The 22,516-nt window shown below is 39.5% G+C and overlaps 1 protein-coding gene across 4 annotated transcripts in view; it reads right to left on the bottom strand.

The window, feature by feature from the left end:
* The window catches only part of WTAP (WT1 associated protein), a 30,435-nt gene extending 7,951 nt beyond the window's left edge, over nucleotides 1-22,484 (bottom strand). For 2 of the 4 annotated variants that reach the window (XM_003807392.6, XM_008959504.5), the window contains exons 1-6: nucleotides 21,065-22,484; nucleotides 12,037-12,074; nucleotides 9,337-9,392; nucleotides 6,251-6,309; nucleotides 4,602-4,729; nucleotides 11-189 (exon numbers count right to left, since the gene is read on the bottom strand). In XM_003807392.6, coding sequence (XP_003807440.1) covers nucleotides 11-189; nucleotides 4,602-4,729; nucleotides 6,251-6,309; nucleotides 9,337-9,392; nucleotides 12,037-12,066 — 452 coding nt within the window. In that variant the 5' untranslated portion in view covers nucleotides 12,067-12,074; nucleotides 21,065-22,484. Of the gene's footprint in view, nucleotides 1-10; nucleotides 190-4,601; nucleotides 4,730-6,250; nucleotides 6,310-9,336; nucleotides 9,393-12,036; nucleotides 12,075-20,638; nucleotides 20,852-21,064 lie in introns of those variants that run through there. The other 2 variants (XM_008959503.5, XM_057302617.2) reach the window with 2 other exon arrangements.
* Nucleotides 22,485-22,516: the final 32 nt, after the last annotated feature.

Raw genomic sequence — 22,516 nt, 5'->3', positions numbered from 1 at the left:
ATTTGTTTACCTATCAGGCGTAAACTTCCAGGCACTCAGTTCATTTTGGGCTTGTTCCAGTTTGTCTTTAGTCTGTTCCAGTTCACCTTTCATTTTTAGGAAAAACAAGTTGATCGCTGGGTCTACCATTGTTGATCTCAGTTGGGCAACGCTCGGCTGCTGGACTTGCTTGAGGTACTGGATTTGAGTCTGTGCAAAGCAAAAGAAACAATTACGACCAAATCAAAGGAAACATACATAAAAAGGTGGGGAAAACTCCCTCCATTCACTTGATTTACCAACTCTTTCATTAAGCTCCTCCCCTCTTTGATCCTGAAATTCTCTAGAAAAATCTTAAAACTTTCTAGAAAAAGTACAGACTAAAAACTATTTGATGAATATGCTAATTACCCCGATCTGATCACTATACATTATATGTATTGAAACATCACTATGTAGTAGTCCTTGAATATGTAAAAAACTTATTTGTCAATTAAAAAAATAACTATTTATTTAAGGTTACTCACTTAGGAATTGAGGCCATTTGATTACATCTCCAAATCTGGGACTTAACTTTAAAGTGGCTACATACATTTTACTTTACAATCCAAACATTACCAAAAAACAAACAAAAATCAACATTATATTTACTAAAAATGCTGACAACCCACTGGAAAAAAGCAAAGTTTAAAATATTAATTACCTAAGAGTTAATGAAGTCTTTTGGTTTGCTTAATTTTTTACCTATGGAAATTATTCTATGTAAAGTCCCCTAAAAATACATCAGGTGCAAGATTATAACTTAAAATACACATTTGAATTTCTAAAGGAAAAAATATACAATACTTATAGCTACAAGAGTTGCTGTTACAGCTTTATAAAAGCAAAACTCTATAGGACCTTAAGCCAAAATAAAGTATAATTCATATTTTTCCCCTTCTGAATAGATCCGAATCATAGAATTGTAAAGCTGGAAAGTAACTAACCTAATCCAAACTGCTTATTTTGAGATTAAATAACCCAACTGTTTAGTTCAGTGCCATAGCGGGACTACAATTCTAGTTCTCCGGCCTTCTGATTCCCAGTCTAGAGCTTTTTCCACCATACCAGAACCCTTCTACTTACATATGAAACCTTCAATTTCGACTTCAGTTGTGCTATTTACTAGCACACTAAAAATACATTTCTAAAATATGAAATATAGTTATTAGCATTAAATTCATCATTTTCTTCATACTCAAAGTAGATCTGGCCCAAGATCTAACTCCATACTAAGGCTTAAACAGGATTAGAGTTAAAATTTTCTAATATAAATTTAGTAAAAGGAACAAATATACTAAGTGGTTTGGGAATATATTTGTTTCACTGAGCAAAAATCTAGTACAACTGCATAGTCAATGTGAAGCCAGCTGCTAAGATAACAGAGCGAGAATAAACCATGACTTACAGTGCACTCCATGTACTGACACGACTGATTAAAACAGTCTACAGCACTGACTGAGACTCAGTTACTATTTAGCTTTACAAAGACCCAATAGTCAACACTTTCATTCATGAAAAGAGAGGTGAATCTGACTAGAATAAATTCCATGTTCTAGGGAAGAGAACACTGAGTAAAGTGTTTTCAAAGTTAGTTTTATTCCTAAATCTATTTTGAGTTGATTGGCAAAAGACTAAATGAAAAACAGAAATACCACTGAGGTGAACAAAAATGACAGATTTTACTTACCAACAAAATAAAATATAGTTAAGAATACAGTATATACTTAAGAATATAGTAACCACGTGGCTAATTTATGCCTTACGCTCAAAACTAAATTGACTACTGATGTACTTGGCAAAGACTGCATGTAGACAAAGAAATAAAGCATTATTATTAAAAGATCAAATGGATGAGTTAGTATGCTGGACAAACAAAAGATCTACACAAATAGATTCCTAAGGATGTATATTTTATTTTTTCTAAGCTTAGCTTAATTTGAAACACCAAGGGTAAATGCAGCAGCTCTGTTTTAAAGGACAGGTACCTAATACAAACCTTTCCACTATTTTTCACTCAAGAGGGTAAGAAACCCTCCTTCTCAGGGCCAATCCTTTCAACCATTCGCTTAACCTATTCCCTCCAAACTCCTATAGTACATCACTCCCATTCTTTCTACTCTTTAAATTCAGTTTCTCTCACTTCCCACTTGACAGTTCCTCTAGAGCAGGGGTATCCAACATCTTTTGGCTTCCTTGGCCAACAACCTCTTAACTGCCAAATCTAACGAACAATTTTAAATTCGTATTGTACAGAACTTTATGTATGCCTTTGTTTGAATCACTTTGTATTTTGGGGAAGGAGGAGGGAATGCTGGATTTCCTGTTTTCCTAACACCACACTCTACTCTTCTTTTAAAATTTGATCTTTGTAGGATCTATCCTAGTAGCATCGTTACTCAGTCAAACAAGACAAATCTGAAGCTGTGATTCCTCCCTAGATTTTTTTCATTCCTTCCACAACAGCATCCAAACTAAACAAGTCCCATTGATTGTGCCTCCAAAACACCTATTCTGTCCTGTCTGCTACCACCAGTGGCTTCATGTATTTCATGTGAACTATTTTAACAGCCTCACAATTGGTTTTCTTGCTTAAAGTCCTGTTCCTCTCAAATCTGTCTTTCATATTCAAGTCAGAGTGATCTACCTGAAATGTAAATCTAAATCTGATCCATCACATACATCTCTTGGCTGAAAAATTCTTCAGTAGTCCCCTCTCTTCTAGAATACCCAAGATTCCAGGCTGACCTCATCTTTTTTCACTCTCACCTGAAACTTTATCCTCATCTGCCATATATAATCTTGACCTTTCCTTGTGATTTTGCTCCTGCTGCCCTGCCCTGTCTGCAAAACCTCACTTGTATTATAATTGGAAGAACAGGAAGTTGTTCAGCTGGCGTATGCAGGTGACAGCTGTTTAAAAAAAAAAAAAAAAAAGCTGGAAAAGGTTAGGTTCCATTATAGTTGAAATAACCTTAAAATCCAGGTCGAGGAGACAAGAGTGATGAGGTATCACCGAAGGCCTTGACCAGGCGTAATATGATCAAAACTGCCAGCGCATAGAGGACAGATGGAGAATCAGATGTGCATGAATAGCACAAACATTGTGATGTGCACACATCAACTGTGATGTCAAGAGTAGGAATCCGGAAGAGAAATGGAATTCAAGACATTCTGATCCTATGAGATATTACCATCAACACCTTCTATTCACACTCTATCTCCCAAGTGCTAGCAGTCTAAAGGTAAGATCCATTTTTCGTGTAAAGGGAAATTTGTTAAAACATTCATTAGTAACTATGGAGAAAGAAGTATCAGTGGTGGTAAGAATTACAACAAAACTGATAAAAACAAAAGGACAAAATGTGTTAAGAAGGTAGAGAAAATGATAATGGGCCAGGTGCGATGGCTCACACCTATAATCCCAACAGTTTTGGGAGGCCAAGGAGTAAGGATTGCCAAAGTACAGCAGTTCAAGACCAGCCTGGGCAACATAGGGAAGACCTCATCTCTACAAAAATTAAGAAATTAGCTGCGCTTGGTGGCGCACACCTGAAATCAGTTACTCGGGAAGCTGAAGTGAGGTGTGATTACACCACTGCACTCCAGCCTGGATGAGAGAGAGGCCCTGTCTCAAGAAAAGGGCGGGGGGGTTAGTGGGAAAAAAAAGTAAAGAAAATGATAAAAGCCAGCCTTTAGCAAAGTAAAATGTGAAGAAGTCATTTAGTAACAAGTGAAAGAAGAGTAAATACGTGCTTTTGTGGAAATTTAAACAATCTCTGTAAGGGAAGTAAAAGGACTGTGACTGAACCTTAAGGAACATTCTATTGGCAAAAGAAACAGGAACAGGACTGTGCCCATAGATTTTTGGTGTCTCCAATGACCAGAATACTATCTTAGAAGACTTTAATAACACATAAGAAGACTTCTATATGTACCAAATGAATGGAGAGTACAAAAAGAATTGAAGAAACATTCAGATTTTAAAATCAGAAACAAGGATACAGCTGTCTCTAATTATTTTGTATAATTACACCGTAAGATTGAGCCTAAACTACCAGAGCTGGATGATCAATTATGTCACTAGATTTCAGATCTACGTAGACATAGTAAATACTACACAGTACACATCAAAGTTCTAACAATTAAAAAGGAGACACTAAAGAGGTTGCTGACACTAGGAAAAACAGTTCTATACACAGAGGGGACAAGAGAGCAGAGATAAAGTCCTCAGATGGCTTTCCTAATCAGTGAAAGTAAAGCAATAAAGAGCAAATGCTCTTTTATTGATTACATCCTCAGACACCAAGGTATCTGAAAAATGTCTGGAATTGATGAACTAATACTTATAAGGCATGAAAATTTCAAAAAAAACTTAAAACTTTGCCTTCTTGGCCATAAAAAACAGTCTAAATGAGACATTATCAAAATTTTTCATCTAGTATTCTTAAAGCTCAAAGCGTACGTACCTATAAAAGATAAGCTCTTATATTTAGCATTAAATGTTTAAAATTAACATGTAATAATGTGGACTAAAAACCAATTCCTCAACTAAAGACATTTATATAACTTGAAATACTTACAGTACACTCTTGCATCTCTTGTTCCTTGGTTGCTAGTCGCATTACAAGGATGTTTTCCCTGCGTGCAGACTCCTGCTGTTGTTGCTTTAGTTTTTCTTCAGACTCTCTTAGGCCAGTTACATCATTAGCTGATGATTCAAAAAAAAATTATAAATACAATTTTAAGATCAAGTTCTAAATACCTCTGTCAAGAACAATAAGAACTAGGGTCAAAAAATTAATCAAGTCTTTAGTTTCCATCCTAACTACTTTTATAACAGGCGAATTTTTTCCTGGTCATGAGAGCTCCTTTAGGAGACAATGGTGTCATAGTGCTCCATGACTACTAACTAAATTATGTTTTTATAGTTTCATCTATTCCCAACAGAAGACAGAAAACATCTGTGTTATACAGTATTCACAAAATCCTGATTAGTATGTTTTAACCTATTTAATATAAAAATGCTGTCTGGGCAGAGAGGCTCACGCCTGTAATCCCAGCACTTCGGGAGGCTGAGGCAGGTAGATCACCTGAGGTCAGGAGTTTCAGACCAGCCTAACCAACACGGTGAAACACCGTCTCTACTAAAAATACAAAATTAGCCAGTCGTGGTGATGCATGTCTGTAATCCCAGCTACTTGGGAGGCTGAGGCAGGTGAATGACTTGAACCTGGGAGGCAGAGGTTGCACTAAGCCCAGATTGTGCCACTGCACTCCAGCCTGGGCAACAGTGCGAGACCCTGTCTCAAACAAACAAATAAATAAATAAAATAGTAATAACTGCTGGACAATTCGTATTTTAAACTTGAGGCAGGATCTTATTCTGTTACCCAGGCAGGAGTCCAGTGGCACAATCAGGGCTCACTGCAGCCTTGACCTCCCGGGCTCTAGTGATCCTCCTGACTCTTTTTTTTTTTTGTAGAGACAAGGTCTCCCTATGTTGCCTATGCTGGTCTCAAACTCCTGGGCTCAAGTGATCTTCCCACCTTGGCCTCCCAAAGTGCTGGGATTATAGGTGTGAGCCACTGTGCCTAGCCTTAAACTTTCATAATGTTCATGACTTCTATGGGTAACACAGTCACGCAAAATTAGAATTTCAGGGTATTAACCCTTCTGAAGTTAGAAAACAATATATATTGGTTTTTATACTCAACAAATAGTATGTGATTCAAACAGTAAAAAGTGAGACTAAAATGGCTTAAAATGATAAACGCTGTTATTTTCAGCAGATTTAAAAAAATCTGTATATATTAAATTAAGTTATATATATTGATTTAAGCTGTCATAAATCTGTTACTGGTTGCTTCTGTTTATTTCTCTTCTAGACTAGTAACTCATGCTTCAAGTCAAATTCCTATGCAGAAGGGGTTAGGGACAAGTAAGAAAAGTTTCAAGTAGTTCTGAGTTACTGCATCTATACTCAGAACCTTGCATATAATTTTGCTAAGTCATGCCATTACATGAGTATTACACCTCTGTCTTCTCCAATGACTGAGACTGTGTCTCATTCATCTTTATATTTTCTTGCACCCAACACAGTGCCTATGTACAGTTCTTATAATAAAACACGAGAAAAATTACATTTGCTTTAATAAAAACAATTATCCTTTTGATTTTAACAATCAAAAGGAGATTATTCAGTCTTTAGGAAGCTAAAACTCAAACTTACAGTTAAGATCTGTGTACTTGCCCTCCAAAGCTTGTACATATGCTTCATATTGTTTCCATCTAATAAAAAAAAAATCCATACATTAGTTGTTACGATAAAATAGTTTTTATTAAATAAACTAGAAGATATCTATAAACTCACAGATTTTAGTAATACTGATCATTCTTCTGGATTTTTCATTTTAAATCTAGTTTTTTTTAGACAGTGTCTCGCTCTGTCCCCCAGGCTGGAGTGCAGTGTGGCGCAAACAGGGTCTGGGCTCAAGCGATGTCCCTGCCTCAGCTTCCTGTATAGCTGGGACCAAAGGCACATGGCTCATTTTTTTGTAGAGATGGGGTCTCACTATGTTGCCCAGGCTGGTCTTGAACTCCCGAGCTCAAATGATCCTCACACCCTGGCCTCCCAAACTGCTGAAATTACAGGCCTGAGTCACCACACCCGGCCTAAATCTAGTTTAACTGATAATAAAATAGTCCCTCATTATTCCTTCCCATTTTACAGGAAACAGGTAAAAGGAGATATATAGAGAAGGTGTTTTCTGCTGAGAACATGCCAAGCATGCTCTGGGTGAGATCAAACCCCAGATTCACTTTGATATCACTGATGTTCAGGATAATCCTGGATTATAGAAGCTGAAAAAAAAATCCTACTGCTGCTTTCATATGTTGTCCACTTAGAACAAAAGGCATATTAGAAATGTGCCTCATTATGTAGAATTGAAGGTTCTTTATCTTGGCTCTTTTGGGAAAATACCATGTGACTCTTCTCAAGGTAGTATCAATTTCTGCCTGTAAACACAGGGGGAGAATATAACATTTTTCAAGACTGTAATTTAACAATCACATCTAACTGTCAGAAACCTGCATAAATGCCATATGCTATCAGAATACAAGGGGACCGTTGTTCTTCATTATACTTCTCTACCCTGAATATATACACTGCTAGGTCCTCTTAGCAATAAAGATTTTTCCTAGTCTTATTAGGCAGTTCCTAATGGAAAGCACCCTGCCCTGAATGTCTGCTATCCTGCATACTTAAGAGCCATGTTTTCAAGCTGCTCTTCAGGTACAATTAATTAAAATTTGGCTTTAGAAAACCATTTTATAATCTTAAAAACAGGCTTGTCATGAGTTATTAATATTACAACATAATGAACAAAAAGGCTCGTGCCTGTAATCCCAGCACTTTGGGAGGCCGAGGCGGGCAGATCATGAGGTCAAGAAATCAAGACCATCCTGGCCAACACAGTGAAATCCCGTCTCTACTGAAAATACAAAAAAATTAGCAGGGCATGGTGGCGCATGCCCGTAGTCCCAGCTACTTGGGAGGCTGAGGCAGGAGAACCGCTTGACCGGGAGGCGGCAGCTGCAGTGAGCCGAGATCGCGCAACTGCATTCCAGCCTGGTGACAGAGCGAGACTCTGTCTTAAAAAAAAAAAAAAAAGAAAAGAAAAAGAAAAACCTTCCTAATACCAAACTAATCCACTTTCTATGTAAACACTGATGTTCAGCCAAGGCCATGCTTTATTTTTATGGCACTTACAACCTAGGACACGTACAGTTTACCAAATATTTGGGGATGTATAGAGAAAGATCTTCAGTGGAGGCTATAAAAGAACGATTTATTTTAGAAGTACAGAAAAATATAAAAACTGAAGCAAGAACATGTATATCACAAGGATAGAAGGCACAGACTAGTTAAATAAGTAGCAGCTGGTTTAAAATCTCCAAGGGAATCAAAGAGAAAAAACTCACCTAAAAGTCTTACATGAATTCCCTAAGGAAAGATGTTAAACTGACCTCAAGGAAATACACTGCATATGATTTAGAAACCTTAAAGGTATCTTAAAATAAAACATTTCTATGATTCTTTATTAAGATTACTGATTTTTCCCCTCCTACAGTTAAATCAAAAAAATGACTGCACAGACTAACCAGAGCAATTATGTAAGAAGGCATTAAAAAAAGTATACAATGCCAGAGATAGGGAAAAAAAAAATCATGGCCAGGCATGGTGGCCCATGCCTGTAATCCCAGCACTTTGGGAGGCCAAGGTGAGAGAATCACTTCAGGCCAGGCATTCAAGACCAGCCTGAGCAGCACCTCACCTCTATTATAATTTATATGCACATTAAAACAAACAAAAAAAACCCCAGCATTGAGTAGTAGTGTCTCTTAAGTATATACTTCAGCATAAGACAGAAGTGTTTTAGAATAACAAAAATTTAAATTTTATGTGCAGAAAGACAAAGGTATGCAATGGAAACTGTCCTATGTATGAGATTATGGCAAAAAAAAAAAAAAAAAGGTAAAAAGTGTGTTCATAATACAGTAGCTGTCCAAAGGTGAAAGTAGGAAATTGTCACACTCTAGGAAACAACAAAATCTGTGTTAGCCTATCTCACAAAACATCTTTTCTCTCCTCCGCTTTCAGCCTGTTAAAATACTCATTTTATTTTTATCTAAGTTATCAAGAAACTTACTAACCATAGCAATAAAATACAGAAAGAATATATTTAAATTATAAAACACAGAACATCCTACTTCCTGATTTCTTACACAATCTAAAAAGATTATACGTTGTACTTGACAATCTGCTTTTGTAAGACATTTACAAGATAACCGCAGAAATTCAGAACTGGAAGTCACCTTTAACAATAACTTAACCCAACCTCTTCAACTTACAGATGAGAAAATGAAGAGTATGAAGTTATATGAGCTGGTGAAGGTCACACTAATAAGAAAAAGTAACCTCACTTCATTAGTAAATTATGTATTTCTTCCATAAATATAAGTGCATCTTTTAGGATTACATTTCTTTTTCAAATGTTAAAACACGAAAGGAAAAACTACACAAAACAAGCCATATATTTGTTAAACTTATAGCTTCCTAGTAGTTCTTTAAAGTGTTACGTTTTCCTCGGTGTTAATATAAGAAATAGGTCATAGTATGCTCAAAAAGTACATTAAATTATTTGAGGATAGAACAACATTAAAAACAGTATCTGGCACAAAGACAATTACAGTGTAGAGTCACAATATAATGTTCTATAGAAAGACTTTGTTTTTGAACAGAGAACATTTTACCTTAGAATTAACTCATCTCTTGCCATAACTTTGAAGTCTGTTTCACTCAATCGAACCTATAAAGAGAATTACAATATGAATTTAGTGATCTTCCTGAAGACACAAAGTTCTATAATGAGACCTATGAAACATCTCCCAAGTGTGAGATTTAAACGGCTCAGTACATATTATGATTTTTTAAAAAAGTATTTTATTACAAAAGTTTTTTTTTTTAAGGTAAACTATTTGGTATCTTAACAATGGGCATCATCATTAGGAAAATGCACATTAAAACCCCAGGTATCACCACACACTGATTAGAATGGCTAAAATAAAAATTAGTGGCAACACCAAACGCTGGTGAGGATTCAGAGAAACTGAAGTTTCCTACACTGCAGGTGAGAATGTAAAAATGGTATCTGAAGAAGTATAGCAGTTCCTTTTATTAATACAACTAAAAATGAATGTGCCATATAACTCAGCAGTTGCACTCTTAAACATGTATCTCAAAGAAATGAAAACATGCAAGCAGCTTTACTTGTAAAAGCTAAAAAACTGAAAACTATCCAAATGTCCTTTAACAGGCAAATGATTAAACTATCATACAGCCACACCATGGAACACTTTAAGCAATAAAAAGAAACAGGACTACTGATACATGAAACAATTTGTATAAGCCTTAAGGAAACTGTGCTAAGTGGAAGAAAAAAAATAGTCTCAAAAAGATGCATACTACATGATTACATTTATGTAACACTCTGAAGTAACAATTATACAAATGGAGATAAATTAGTGGTTGCCAGGGGTCAGGCATGGAGAGGGACGGGGTATATGTGGCTATAAAAGAATAACTCGATGAAGCTTTATGGTGATAGTTCAGATATGTATCTTGATTAATGATGGTTACACAAAGCTAGACATGATAATAGTGCATATAGCTCTTCCCCACTTCCCCCAATAACAGTGCAAGTATAACGTGAAATGTGAATAAGCTCTGTGGATTGTACCAATGTCAATTCCCTGATTTTCATAGCTATTAGAGATGTCTGCTAGTCACGCAAGATGTTAACAATGAAGCAGGCTCAGTGAAAGTTGCACAGAACCTCTCTGTACATTTATTTGCAACTTCCTATGAATCTATAATTATTTCAAAACAAAAAGCTGAAAGAAGGGCATAAGCTAACATGCTTCAAAAACTGAGAAACAGTATATTCACTACACCAAATAAAGGCTGTAAAGGTGAGATACCTCTCCTACCTCAGTATAAAATTAAGGCTTTGGCTGGGCATTGTGGCTCATGCCTCCTGCACTTTGGGAGACTGAGGCGGGAGTATATCTTGAACTCGGGAGTTCAAGATCAGCCTGGGTAACATGGCAAAACTCCATCTCTACCAAAAAATACAAAAATTAGCCAGGCGTAGTGGCACACCTGTAGTCTGAGCTACTTTGGGGGGCAGAGGTGGGAGGATCGCATAAGCTGGGGTATGAGGCCACAATGAGCCAAGATTGTACCACTGCACTCCAGCATGGGCGACAGAGTGAGACTCTGTCTCAGAAAATAAAAAATAAAAATAAAATAAAGGCTTTATTAGTATTCCCTTACAAGACACTTAAATTTTTTTCCTTAAAAATGTTTCAAATTATAATACTAACCAGTAAAATAGTATTATCATAAAATGGAATGAGGGAACTATTATAATGTAATATATTGAAAGGCTGCCAGAGGCAGCTCATGCCTATTATCCCAGCACTTTGGAAGGCAGAGGCAGGTGGCTATCTCTTGAGCCCAGGAGTTCGAGACCAGCCTGGGCAACATGGTAAAACCCCATCTCTACAAGAAATACAAAAATTAGCTGGGCGTGGTGGCACGTACTTGTAGCCCCCAGATACTCAGGAGGCCGAGGTGGGATGATCGCTTGAGCCCAGGAGGCGGAGACTGCAGTAAGCCAAGATTGCACCACTGCACTCCAACCTGGGCAAGAGAGCAAGACCCTGTTCCAAGGGAGGAAAATCAAAGGGTACCAGAGGGAGTACACAGTAATTCTCAGATTATGAAAGCATAATACAATCCTTTATTCATTTTATGAGTAATCTGACTCCACAATAGGAAACTTCTGTAATATCTAAATTATTCACTTAAATATTAAGTTTAGTAAGCTTTCCCAATTGAATCACAAATTCCTCCTAGAGACGATGTTACCTCTTTTATAACAGCCACTGTGTGTGTGTGTGTGTGTATGTAAGAGTAATTAAACTCAAGGTAGGAATGCACAACAGGGGGAGATTTGAGACTAGACAACAAAACTTCAGAGAAAAAGAATTTGAAAATTAGCTATAATCATTTTTTTAATAAAGTAGTTTTTAATTACAATCAAAGGGATTTACACTAGGAAAAGAATAATAATATAATGTCCATTTTTGACATTATTTGTATATATGTACCTGGAAATATTTACATAATGAACATTAAGAGTAGACCATGGGAATATTATTATAACTAAAGTTTTCCAAAATCTGAAAATATTCTAAAAAATATACTGGATATAAGATACAATATCTGGCACACTGTACAACTCCAATGCTATTATTGTTATAAAGGCAAATAAATGAAAAATAAGCAAACAACGATAATCCCTTCAAGTCTATTTTTTTTAAAAGTGCTTAAAAAAACCCCCAAAAAACCCAAAACAAAACAAAGAAACCCAAAACCAAAACCCATACCTTCTTAGGAAGAGGTTCTTCGTTGGTCATCTTGAATCCTAAAAAAAAAAGTTGCGGAAAACAAGTTCAATTGATTTTCTTCCAGTGAAAGTAGGAATAAAAAATACTGACTCTTTCAAATCAATTTATTAGTGAACTAAATTACTGTTGAATAATTAGAATTTAAATAAACAATTTTAAAATAGTTTTAGATTTACAAAAAAGTGGCAAAGATATTACAGAGTTCCTATATACTCTGTACCCAGATCTTCCTTTGTTAACATCTTCCATTATTATAGTTATTGGGTAGTTTTTAAAAATTCCCTCGTAAAAAAGCTGATCAGCCATTCAAATCATTTGATGTCGCCATAAAGGGTGAAGAGAAATATAATGACCTCAAGTAGTATCCTATGCATATTGCTAAGGAGCTATAAAAGGGTAATACCAGTTTAAGTCTTTCCTTTTACAGCATTATGTTGTTAAAGTAAGGTAGTACCTACCACAGCCATAATTTACTACTGCCCAATAGTTTTTTAGACATATTATATATTTTATTTTTATTTTTTTTGAGACACAGTCTCACTCTGTCGCCCAGGATGGAGTGCAGTGGCGCGATCTCAGCTCACTGCAACCTCCGCCTCCAGGGTTCAAGCAATTCTCCTGCCTCAGCCCCCTAAATAGATGGGACTACAGGTGCGTGCCACCACATCTGGCTAATTTTTGTATTTTTAGTAGAGACGGGGTTTCACCGTGTTGGTCAGGCTGGTCTCGAACTCCTGACATTGCAACCCGTCCGCCTTGGCCTCCCAAAGTGCTGGGATTACAGGCATGAACCACCACGCCCATCCTATTACATATTTTAAAATATATGTTACACTGGTTGGGCGTGATGGCTCACGACTGTAATCCCAGCATTTTGGGAGGCTGGTGGGTGGATCACTTGAGGTCAGAAGTTCAAGACAAGTCTGGCCAACATGGTGAAACTCGGTCTCTACCAAAAAATTAAAAAAATTAGCCCGGCGTAGTGGCACACGCCTGTAATCTCAGCTACTAGGGAGACTGAGGCAGGAATCGCCTGAACCTGGGAGGCGGAGGTTGCAGTGAGCCGAGATGGTGCGCCACTGCATTCCAGCCTGGGCAACAGAGACTCCATCTCAAACAAACAAACAACAAAAACTCACATACACATGTATGTCACACCTTAATAAAAATATTCCTACAGTATTTAATTTTATGCCAAATATTCTGTATCTCAAAATTAGCTTCTTTATTATACAAAATTCACTTAACCCTGTTTCAAAGATAGGTTAATGAATTCAAGTAGGGAACACTTTATTATGCTGTTTTTTAGAACGAATGCTAATAGCAGCTATTATTCATTAAACTACAAATCCACACACTAAAAAAAAAAAAGACAAAGAAAAAATGTGTAATAAACATAAACACCACATTAAAATACAAGGTTGGAAAAAAAAAGTATACGACATGAAGAGCTAACCTGACAAACATAAAATCTTTATATAAAAATTCTATGAGGATTAAAAAATTGAATCAGGGTTCTGAGTACCAGTGCTCTTTTGAAAAAGCATCTAAATTGCATTTGGCATATTCATAACTTATACAAATTAAGTAATTAGTTCTTATACTAATTTAGTTTTTCCTATTCTTTCTTTCTTAAGAGATGGGGACCCACCATAGTGCCCAGGCTAGTCTTGAACTCTTGGGCTCAAGTCATACTCTCATCTCAGCCTCCCAAGTAGCTAGAACTACCTGTGGAAGGATCACGCCCAGCCCTAGTTATTATTTCTAATAGTATACTCATGAATCTTCCCTTACTTTAAAGTGTTTATGGTTTATTTTAATTACCCATACTTATTATAAATTCTAAACTACTAGAAATTTGACCAAAAGCTTGGTATGTTAAACTGAATTTTTTTTTTTTTTTTTGAGATGGAGTCTCACTCTGTTGCCAGGCTGGAGTGCTGTGGCGTCATCTCGAAAGCTACTTGAGGCTGGTGTGGTGGCTCACACTTGTAATCCCAGCATTTTGGGAGGCTGAGGCAGGAGAGCTGCTTGAGCCTAGGAGTTTGAACCGAGCCCGGGCAATGTGGTAAGACCCTGTCTCTCATTAAAACAAACAAAGAAAACACACACACACCAAGACTACTTGATTTCTCCCACTTGATTTTGAGATTCCTCAAAAGGAGATAATCTTCCAACAGCATGTTTTATACTACGTACAATCTCAACTCCACTTTATAAATGAAACATTCTAATCATACTGTTATTAAACCCTGGTTTTCAGATTAAGTAAATTGTGTTGAAGAAAGCAGAATTTAGAGGAAAAATCATAAATTGATCTTAGATTACTGGCTTGCTTCTTTCTCTGTTTAATCTTCTTTTTTTTTGGAGATGGAGTTTCCCTCTTGTTGCCCGGGGTGGAGTGCAATGGCGCGATCTCGGCTCACCGCAACCTCCGCCTCCTGGGTTCAAGCAATTCTCCTGTCTCAGCCTCCCAAGTAGCTGGGATTACAGGCATGCGCCACCACGCCCGGCTAACTTCCTTGTATTTTTAGTAGAGACGGGGTTTCTCCATGTTGGTCAGGGTGGTCTGGAAATCCCGACCTCAGGTGATCTGCCCACCTCAGCCTCCCAAGTGCTGGGACTACAGGCATGAGCCAGCGTGCTGGGCTTTTTTTTTTTTTTTTTGAGACAGTCTCGCTCTGTCACCTAGACCACAGTGCAGTGGTGCGATGATGGCTCACTGCAATCTTGACCTCCCAGGCTCAAGTGATCCTCCCACCTCAGCCTCCCGAGTACCTGGGACTACAGGCATGTGCCACCACACCCAGTTAATTTTTGTAATTTTTTTTTGGTAGAGACAGGGTTTCACCATGCTGCCCAGGCTGGTCTCGAACTCCTGGGCTCAAGCAATCCAACTGCCTTGGCCTCCCAAAGTGCTGGCATTACAGGCGTGAGCCACTGCACCCTGCCTTCCCTCTTTAATCTTTCTCAAGGGATACAGCAAACAGATAAAAACCTCAGTATTTGTTTCTGAGCTAATTGTATACAGTCTGTTTCACTGAGCAAGTCACTCTGTCCTATGAAGACATAAACCATATTACTATGATATAAAATGTATATTATTCTTTTTTCTTTAAATTGGTTCCTCCCTTGTTGCCCAGTTTATTATCTCTGCTGCCATTACAGAAAGCTGCTTTGTAACTACCTCAACCTGGTGGCAGTCATTTTAATCATCTGAGAAACCATCACCATATTTAACTCCACATGTCTAACTACTTCTATTTTAGCATGACACATGCATTAGGCTGCAAAGTCTTAGAACCCAGATATCAAATCTGGCATTTCCTTGTAATTTCCCATTTGTCTGGAGCTAAATATCAATTTTACACACACACACACACACACACACACACACTATATATATATACAGAAAGAGAGAGAGAGAAAGAAGCAGACAGAGACACTCCCCCTCCCCCTGCGCCCGGTCTCTGTTGCCCAGGCTGGAGTGCAATGGCGTGATCTCGGCTCACTGCAACCTCCACCGCCTGGATTCAAGCGATTCTCCTGCCTCAGCCTCCAGAGTAGCTGAGATTACAGGTGCCTGCCACCATGCCCGGCTAATTTTTGTATTTTTAGTTTCACCATGTTGACCAGGCTGGTCTCGAACTCCTCACCTCAGGTAATCCGCCTGCTTTGGCCTCCCAAAGTGTTGGGATTACAGGTGTAAGCTACTGCGCCCGGCCAAAAACATTTTTAATTTAAAAAATCTTAAAGACAATTTTAGCTATTTGAGCTGTACATATTTAACCGGTATATCAGTATCTGTATCTATGTATATACGAACATAAAATTTTGAGAACCAACCAGGAACTTCATGTAACAGGTACTGTGGTAGAGATCTGTGAATGACAGTTTGAAAACAGCTATATTTATCACTATGGCTAGGTGGTATACCTTTTATCTAGTTACTAAGGCATCCTACCTACTCAGTATGTACAACTTTAGTTGTAATACTAAAGTATCATGGATGCTATTCAATATAAATTCCAGCTTATAAAAGTTATTATAGTTGGTCCTTGAACAACCCAGGTTTTAGCTGCATGGGTCCATTTATATGTGGATTTTTTTCAATCAAACTCAGATTAAAAAATACAGTACTCGGATCAAAAATACAGCATTCACGGGATGCGAAACCTGAGTATGCAAAGGGCAGACTTTTCATACACCAGGGTTCAAATTCCTATGCCAGGATTTTGGCAAGGATCATCGGTATGTGGTTCTACAATCTGATACTTTCCCTAGGTTTACTTGCTTACTCTCTTCTTAAAGACAGGTATCCATATTCTTATTCCACTAAAATAAAATTAACTGTAAGCTTAGCAAAAAATGAGATGATAATCTGTTTTTAAAGGGCATTAAAAGGACTGAGAAACACATGAAGAAAGTTCTGATAACCTTGGTATTCTGAAACAGGTTGTCAACTTTGCAAATACAAAAGTAGCAAAATCTCTGCACCTCAGTTTCCCCATCTCAAAAAGAATTACCACAACCAGGGCCCAAATACTGTGCTATTTCTGAAGACAGACATTAATCTTTAGCATGGTAACTGGCACAAAATGGGCATTTAATTAATAGTTTCTTCTCCCCATCAAAAACACAGACTCTGTTTCTTGAAAAACCTGAAGAGATAATCCACAGGTTGAGGATAATAATCATACTGTCCTCCCGACTGTTTCTAACACTTACTGCAGAATTCTTTGGCATCTCCAATATTTAGGATTCTAAACAGAAGTTACTTAAATTTTCTTTTTTTTCCTCTCTTTTTTTGAGACAGAGTCTCACTCTGTCGCCCAGGCTGGAGTGCAGTGACTCGATCACAGCTCACTGCAGCCTCCATCTCTTGGGCTCAACTGATCCTCTTGCCTCAGCCTCCTTTGTAGCTGGGATCACAGGCATGAACCACCACGCCCAGCTAATTTGTTTTTTTTTTCTTGTTAGTAGAGATGAGGTCTTGCTATGTTGCCCAGGCTGGTCTTGAACTCCTGGGCTCAGGAATCCTCCTGCTTGGGCCTCCAAAAGTGCTGGGATTACAGTTGTGAGCCACCATGCCCAGCCTGCAATTATTGAAATTTCTTTTCCTTTTTTCTTTTTTTTGAGATGGAGTGCCCAGGCTGTTGCCCAGGCTGGAGTGCACGGGCATGATCTCGGCTCACTGCAACCTCTGCCTCCCGGGTTCAAGCGATTCTACTGCCTCAGCCTCCCAAGGAGCTGGAACTACAGGCACGCACCACCATGCCCAGCTAATTTTTGTATTTCTTTTTTTTTTTCTAGTAGAGACAGCGTTTCACTATGTTGGCCAGGCTGGTCTCCAACTCCTGACATTGGCTTATGTTCTTTTTAAAAAGTTTGATGGTGAGTAGATTTTAATTAAATGGTGCTTTTTATTGAAATTTTCTTTAAAAATAAAATTCTGTATTTGTAATGTAAGTCAGGAGTAAATACAGATTTTGGATAAATGTCTACACTTCCTAAGTCAACTCTCAGAGTCACTTTTAAGATCACTCTAGCTGTCTGGGGTATCCAACTTGGGAAATTCAGAGCCTCAGTATTTAGAAAGAAAATCCTTCCTCAACTTTTATCTGATGAAAAGTAAATCTTTCCTTGAAAGTCGATGATATGCCACAAAGTTAAATGCGCCATCTGGCAAAAGGCAAATTAGAACAGGTTCAAAATTTACAACTGTCTACAACATTCAACTATTTGGTCAAAATAGAACCTAATTGGCAATTTTGACTTTCACACCACACGAATGTACCGAGAAGTTTGGTATTCCCCAGGGCAATTTTTTTTTTAGCGCAAATGACAAACACAATAACCATTTAAAGTCAATTCTAGATTCATAAAGGCAATGAATATTCTAGGTTCTCAGAGCAATCTATTCTAGTATCAGAAAAATAGAATGACCATAACATCATTAGGAGTCAAAGTTGAATCCTGAAGGAAAATAATAAAGAAAATATGCTCAGTTCTTATGAATCACACATTTAATAACAGCACTTTTCAAAGTCAAAGTTAGTTCCCATTTTCCAGGATGAAAATGACTGTTAGTCATTAGGTGATCAGCTATTAGGTGATTAAAACAGCTATTAATTAATAAATTGGGGGTAAGGGTCTCAAATTTGGTGCCCCTCAAAAGGGTGGTAACATGATTGACTAGTTTTAAAATTACATAAAGGTTTCAGTTATTTATGTAGATAATTCAGAGATAATATATCTCAGAAAATCAGGACCACCATCTACTCTTGATGCCTTAACACAGAAAAACAGCTTAGTATGGAGTTCAGTCTAGACTGGTTAGGTGCCTAGCATCCCAGATCCCAGTACCTTCCTGGCTCTTAGCATCATAAAGTTAGGTACCCAGTTCCCTCTGAACGGAGGCAAGCGCCAGCCAAAACAACTTCAGTAAGAAGACACGGTACCTTGGTGAAACAAATCATAGCTGAATGTAAGACACCAATCTTCAGACACTGTAGTAGCAAGGTACTGATGAGGAACTGAAAGGCCATCTTTTCCTTATCCTCTATCTGCCATGTGTGATTCCAAGCAAGTCTTTTAACTCTTGCAGTTTCCAAGTCAGCAAAAAGATAATTTTGCCTGTCTCACAAAGTGCTGCAAATATTAATGCTTTCAGCACAATAAAAATGCTATACAGATTTTTCAAATAAAATATGAACATAATATGAACATAAAAGGCAACTTCAATGTGCACTTAGAAAAGATTAAATTCTATTAACTACATCTTCAAAGGCAGAAAATATTTACAGCAATATATTTTAGTCAGATGGAACATCTTGTTATACACAATACACAATGAAGTATACTATTGTGGAGATACTGAAAAGTTTTTCTGTGTTAAGCTTAGTAACTACAAGAAACAAAATATTTAGAGGCAGAAAATTTGGAGACAACTAAAAAAATTAAAAACAAGAATAAAACCAAAATACTATCTTCAGTCTTCTTTTGCTGAAGGACCTACTAACTAACATACAATTTTGAGGAGCAAGAAGCAAATACATAATGATCAAAACTGCTAAACAATATATTCAAGGGGATTCAATACTACATACAAGACCATAAGAGACCTTGAACGCTTTAATGTACTGTACAAATTGTGACAATGCTCATCTCCACATCACAGGGCTTTTTACACATTGCGTTTCATCTCTACCAGCTTATTTCTGACAAACAATACACAAAAGTATTTTCAGCAAACATGACTCAACGTTGAATTGGAAAAGCTAGACATAAAAGAGCCATGTAAAAACAAGCAGTGCCTGGGACACACTATTATTATTACTTTTATCCTTTAGGAGTTAGCAATTCTGGTAGCTTGTCCAAATTCTGCCAATAAAAAAGTACTAAAAATACTGAACTTTTAAACCATGTGTCTGCTTAAGATACCTTAACATATAAAAGCACTGTAAGAAACACACCTACCCAAACCCTTAAAATGTAACCTCAACCTTATCACAAGCCAGCTTGCGGACTGCAATCTTTCCCCGACTTGGCTAATCAGATGCTACTTGAATGAATTAAAATGTATCCACCTTGAAAAGATTTTTCGCTCATAGTTTTAAATTACGGTTTTAAATGTCCACAACATGTTTATCTATCGTAGAAAACTTAATGGTCAAAATTTTAAAATCCAAAAAACGAGAACTTGTGATGGATCTATGACGTCCACTTATCTTCCGAAGCAATGGAATTAACTAAAACTAGATAAAATAGGCACAAATACAACTTCCAATTGTAACATACTCATAGAAGTATTTCTCTACCAGACTAAATAATAGTTTTTTGGTTTTGTTTTTTTTTGTTTTTTTTTTTTTTTACATAATCACAGTTATGCTAGTCCTTGATAATGTTAAGCTAATCCTTTGGGATCAAACAACCAAGTGACTTTCTTATCAAAACAAGAACTCGGGCTTTTCCATTACGTGTACACAGACTTATGAAAAACGGTGAAAAAAAAATCTAGTAACTGTCTCACAGGGATCCAAGGTAAGACTTGGATTTCACAAAAATCTGCAATAATTCAGTTTCTTTCCTCAGAATGCTCATACTCACTTAAAAATGGAAGTCTACAAGAGAACGTAGTAACATCCTACTGCGTGACATGAAATGTAGGGAACGAATGTTTCTTTTTTTCCTTGCTGAACTCGTTAGTGCCGCCAGGTCCTCGGGAGAGGCCCAAGGGAGGTGAAGGGGGCGACACCGAGGCGAGGAAAAAACGAGCGCCGCCGCTCAGCCCGGGGAGGGCATCCTCCGGCCTCCGTGAGTGGCCGGTCTCTCCGGCCGCCAGAGCACCCCTCTCACCCCAGGCCTTGGGGACGGAGGACGGAGATAAAATGGCCTCGAAGCGGCGGAAGTGTTCCCCGCAGGCGGGAAGGTAGGGCGGCTCACGAGAGACCGGTGCCGCACCAGGCCCGTGTGGCCTTTCGGGCCCTGCCCGCCCCTTACCCGCCGGGGGCGGCTGCGCATCAGCCCTCAGGCCCCGGAGGTCCCCCGCGTCCGCTCCCGCCAGCCGGCCCGCACCTACCTCTCCAGGCGGAAGCCGCGCCGGCGCCACCGGTCGCATAGGCCGAGGCCGCGCTGCTTGCCCTGCCGCCCGGGCCCCCCGGGCCACCGCGCAGCCGGACAGCTCTGCCGCCGGCCCCGCCGCGCTCCTAGTCCCGCCGCAACCCCTGCGCTCCCCTTTATTTGTGGGTCTCGCTGCCACAAAATGGCGCTGAGGGAGGAAACCAGGCCCCGCCGCCTGGCCCCGCCCCGCCGCACGGCTCCGCTCCGCCCTGCCCCGCCCCACAGCCGGTCCGAACGCGCCGCAGGCCAGCGCCACTGCCTCCTGCCTCCCGCCTCCCGCCTCCCGCCTCCCGCCTCCCGCCTCCCGCCTCCCGCCTCCCGCCTCCCGCCTCCCGCCTCCCGCCAGCCTCCCCGCTCCGCCATGTTCGCGTTCTGGCCCACTCACAGGAGAGTCGCCTTTCAGGCGTGGCCGCAGTCACTCGCCCGCCGCCGAACCCCGCCAGGAGAGGAAAGGTGAAGGGAGGGAGGCCGTCGGCCTAGCCCGATCGGGGCCTCGAGGCACGATGGAGCAGCTGCTCCCCGGTAACACTCCCCGTCCTTTCCCAGGAGCCTGGCGCGAGCTCCGCGGGCCCCGGAGCTCAGCAAGCTCAGTAAGGGAAGCGGCCGAGGGGAGGGGCGGGCCAGCGAGGTCGGAGGTCAGCCCCGGGGCATCACGGGAAGGGAAGGTGGAAGTACTCGCCGGGGCCACCTGCGGCTGCGGGGCTGCCTCGTGCGGAGGGATCTGGGCGAAGGCGGCGCGTGATTGGCCGCTCTGCCTTCGTGACGCTCATCCGTGATGCTTCCGCGTGTCGGAGGACCAGGTGCCACCTCAAGAGAGAGGCCGTGGGCGGCGAGCCGCGGGCGTTTACTCTTAGCAGAAGCTCACCTGTAAGTTTTGAGAACTTAGAAACCGATGCCTTCCCTCTCATCAGTCGTGAGGTGCAGTCTCCTGGCCGCTGGGTTCGTTCCTCCTTGACATCTCTGGAGACGCATCGAGGAGCTATTGTTCTCTGGCGTCGGAGGTTGCGCTGTGTCCGCGGCGCTGAGGGCCCCTTGCTAACTGGAACACGGGGAAGGCGGCCCTGTGAGGTTTAGTGAACTCAATCAAAGAGGTCCTGCAAGTGGAGTAGACTCCCTGAAGCAAGACTGCCATCTGGACCGCCGAGTGATGGCGGTGTTACCTGGAGAACGTGAAACAGTCTCTAAACACTTACTAGAAGAGCACATAATTCTTTTGATGGGTCTGTCCTTAGCCGGCTTTATCAAACCTGTTCATCCCCAAAGGAGTATCTTGTAGTAAGGTGATTTATTAGGATAAGATTAAAGTACATTCCAGATGGTCGTAGTATATTTCCAGTGAATCAGATCAGTCTGGAGAAAATCTTTGCAACTTGTATCACAAGAACTCTCAAAAACTGAAAACAAAAAGTGCAAAAGCCAAAGGAGAAAATGGGGAAGGACATGAACAGATGATTCTCGGAAAAAATACCGTAATGGTCTTTAAACATAGAAAGTCGCTCCACCTCACTTACAATGGAAATACACGTTGAAATTACCTTTCCTGGTGGGAGTGGAAAAATGGTTCAAGTTCCGCGGAGTACAAAATTACTTGTGTTTATTCTTATACCTTGCAGTTATACTTCTAACCCTAACCTTATTCTGAAGGTGCAGCTCCACACATGGAAACAATAGGTATACAAGGTTATTGCAGTGCTATTTGTCATAGCAAAAGTTAGGGATAACCCAAATATCCGTTAATAGGGAACTGATTGGGAATGGTGCATCCATACAGTAGAACACAATGCAACCATTAAAAAGATTCAGAAAATAATCATGTGTTGCTTTGGAATGAGTCTCA

The sequence above is a fragment of the Pan paniscus genome, chromosome 5, assembly GCF_029289425.2.
Source record: "Pan paniscus chromosome 5, NHGRI_mPanPan1-v2.0_pri, whole genome shotgun sequence".
Taxonomy (NCBI): domain Eukaryota; kingdom Metazoa; phylum Chordata; class Mammalia; order Primates; family Hominidae; genus Pan; species Pan paniscus.
This window is presented reverse-complemented; position numbering and strand designations above follow the sequence as displayed.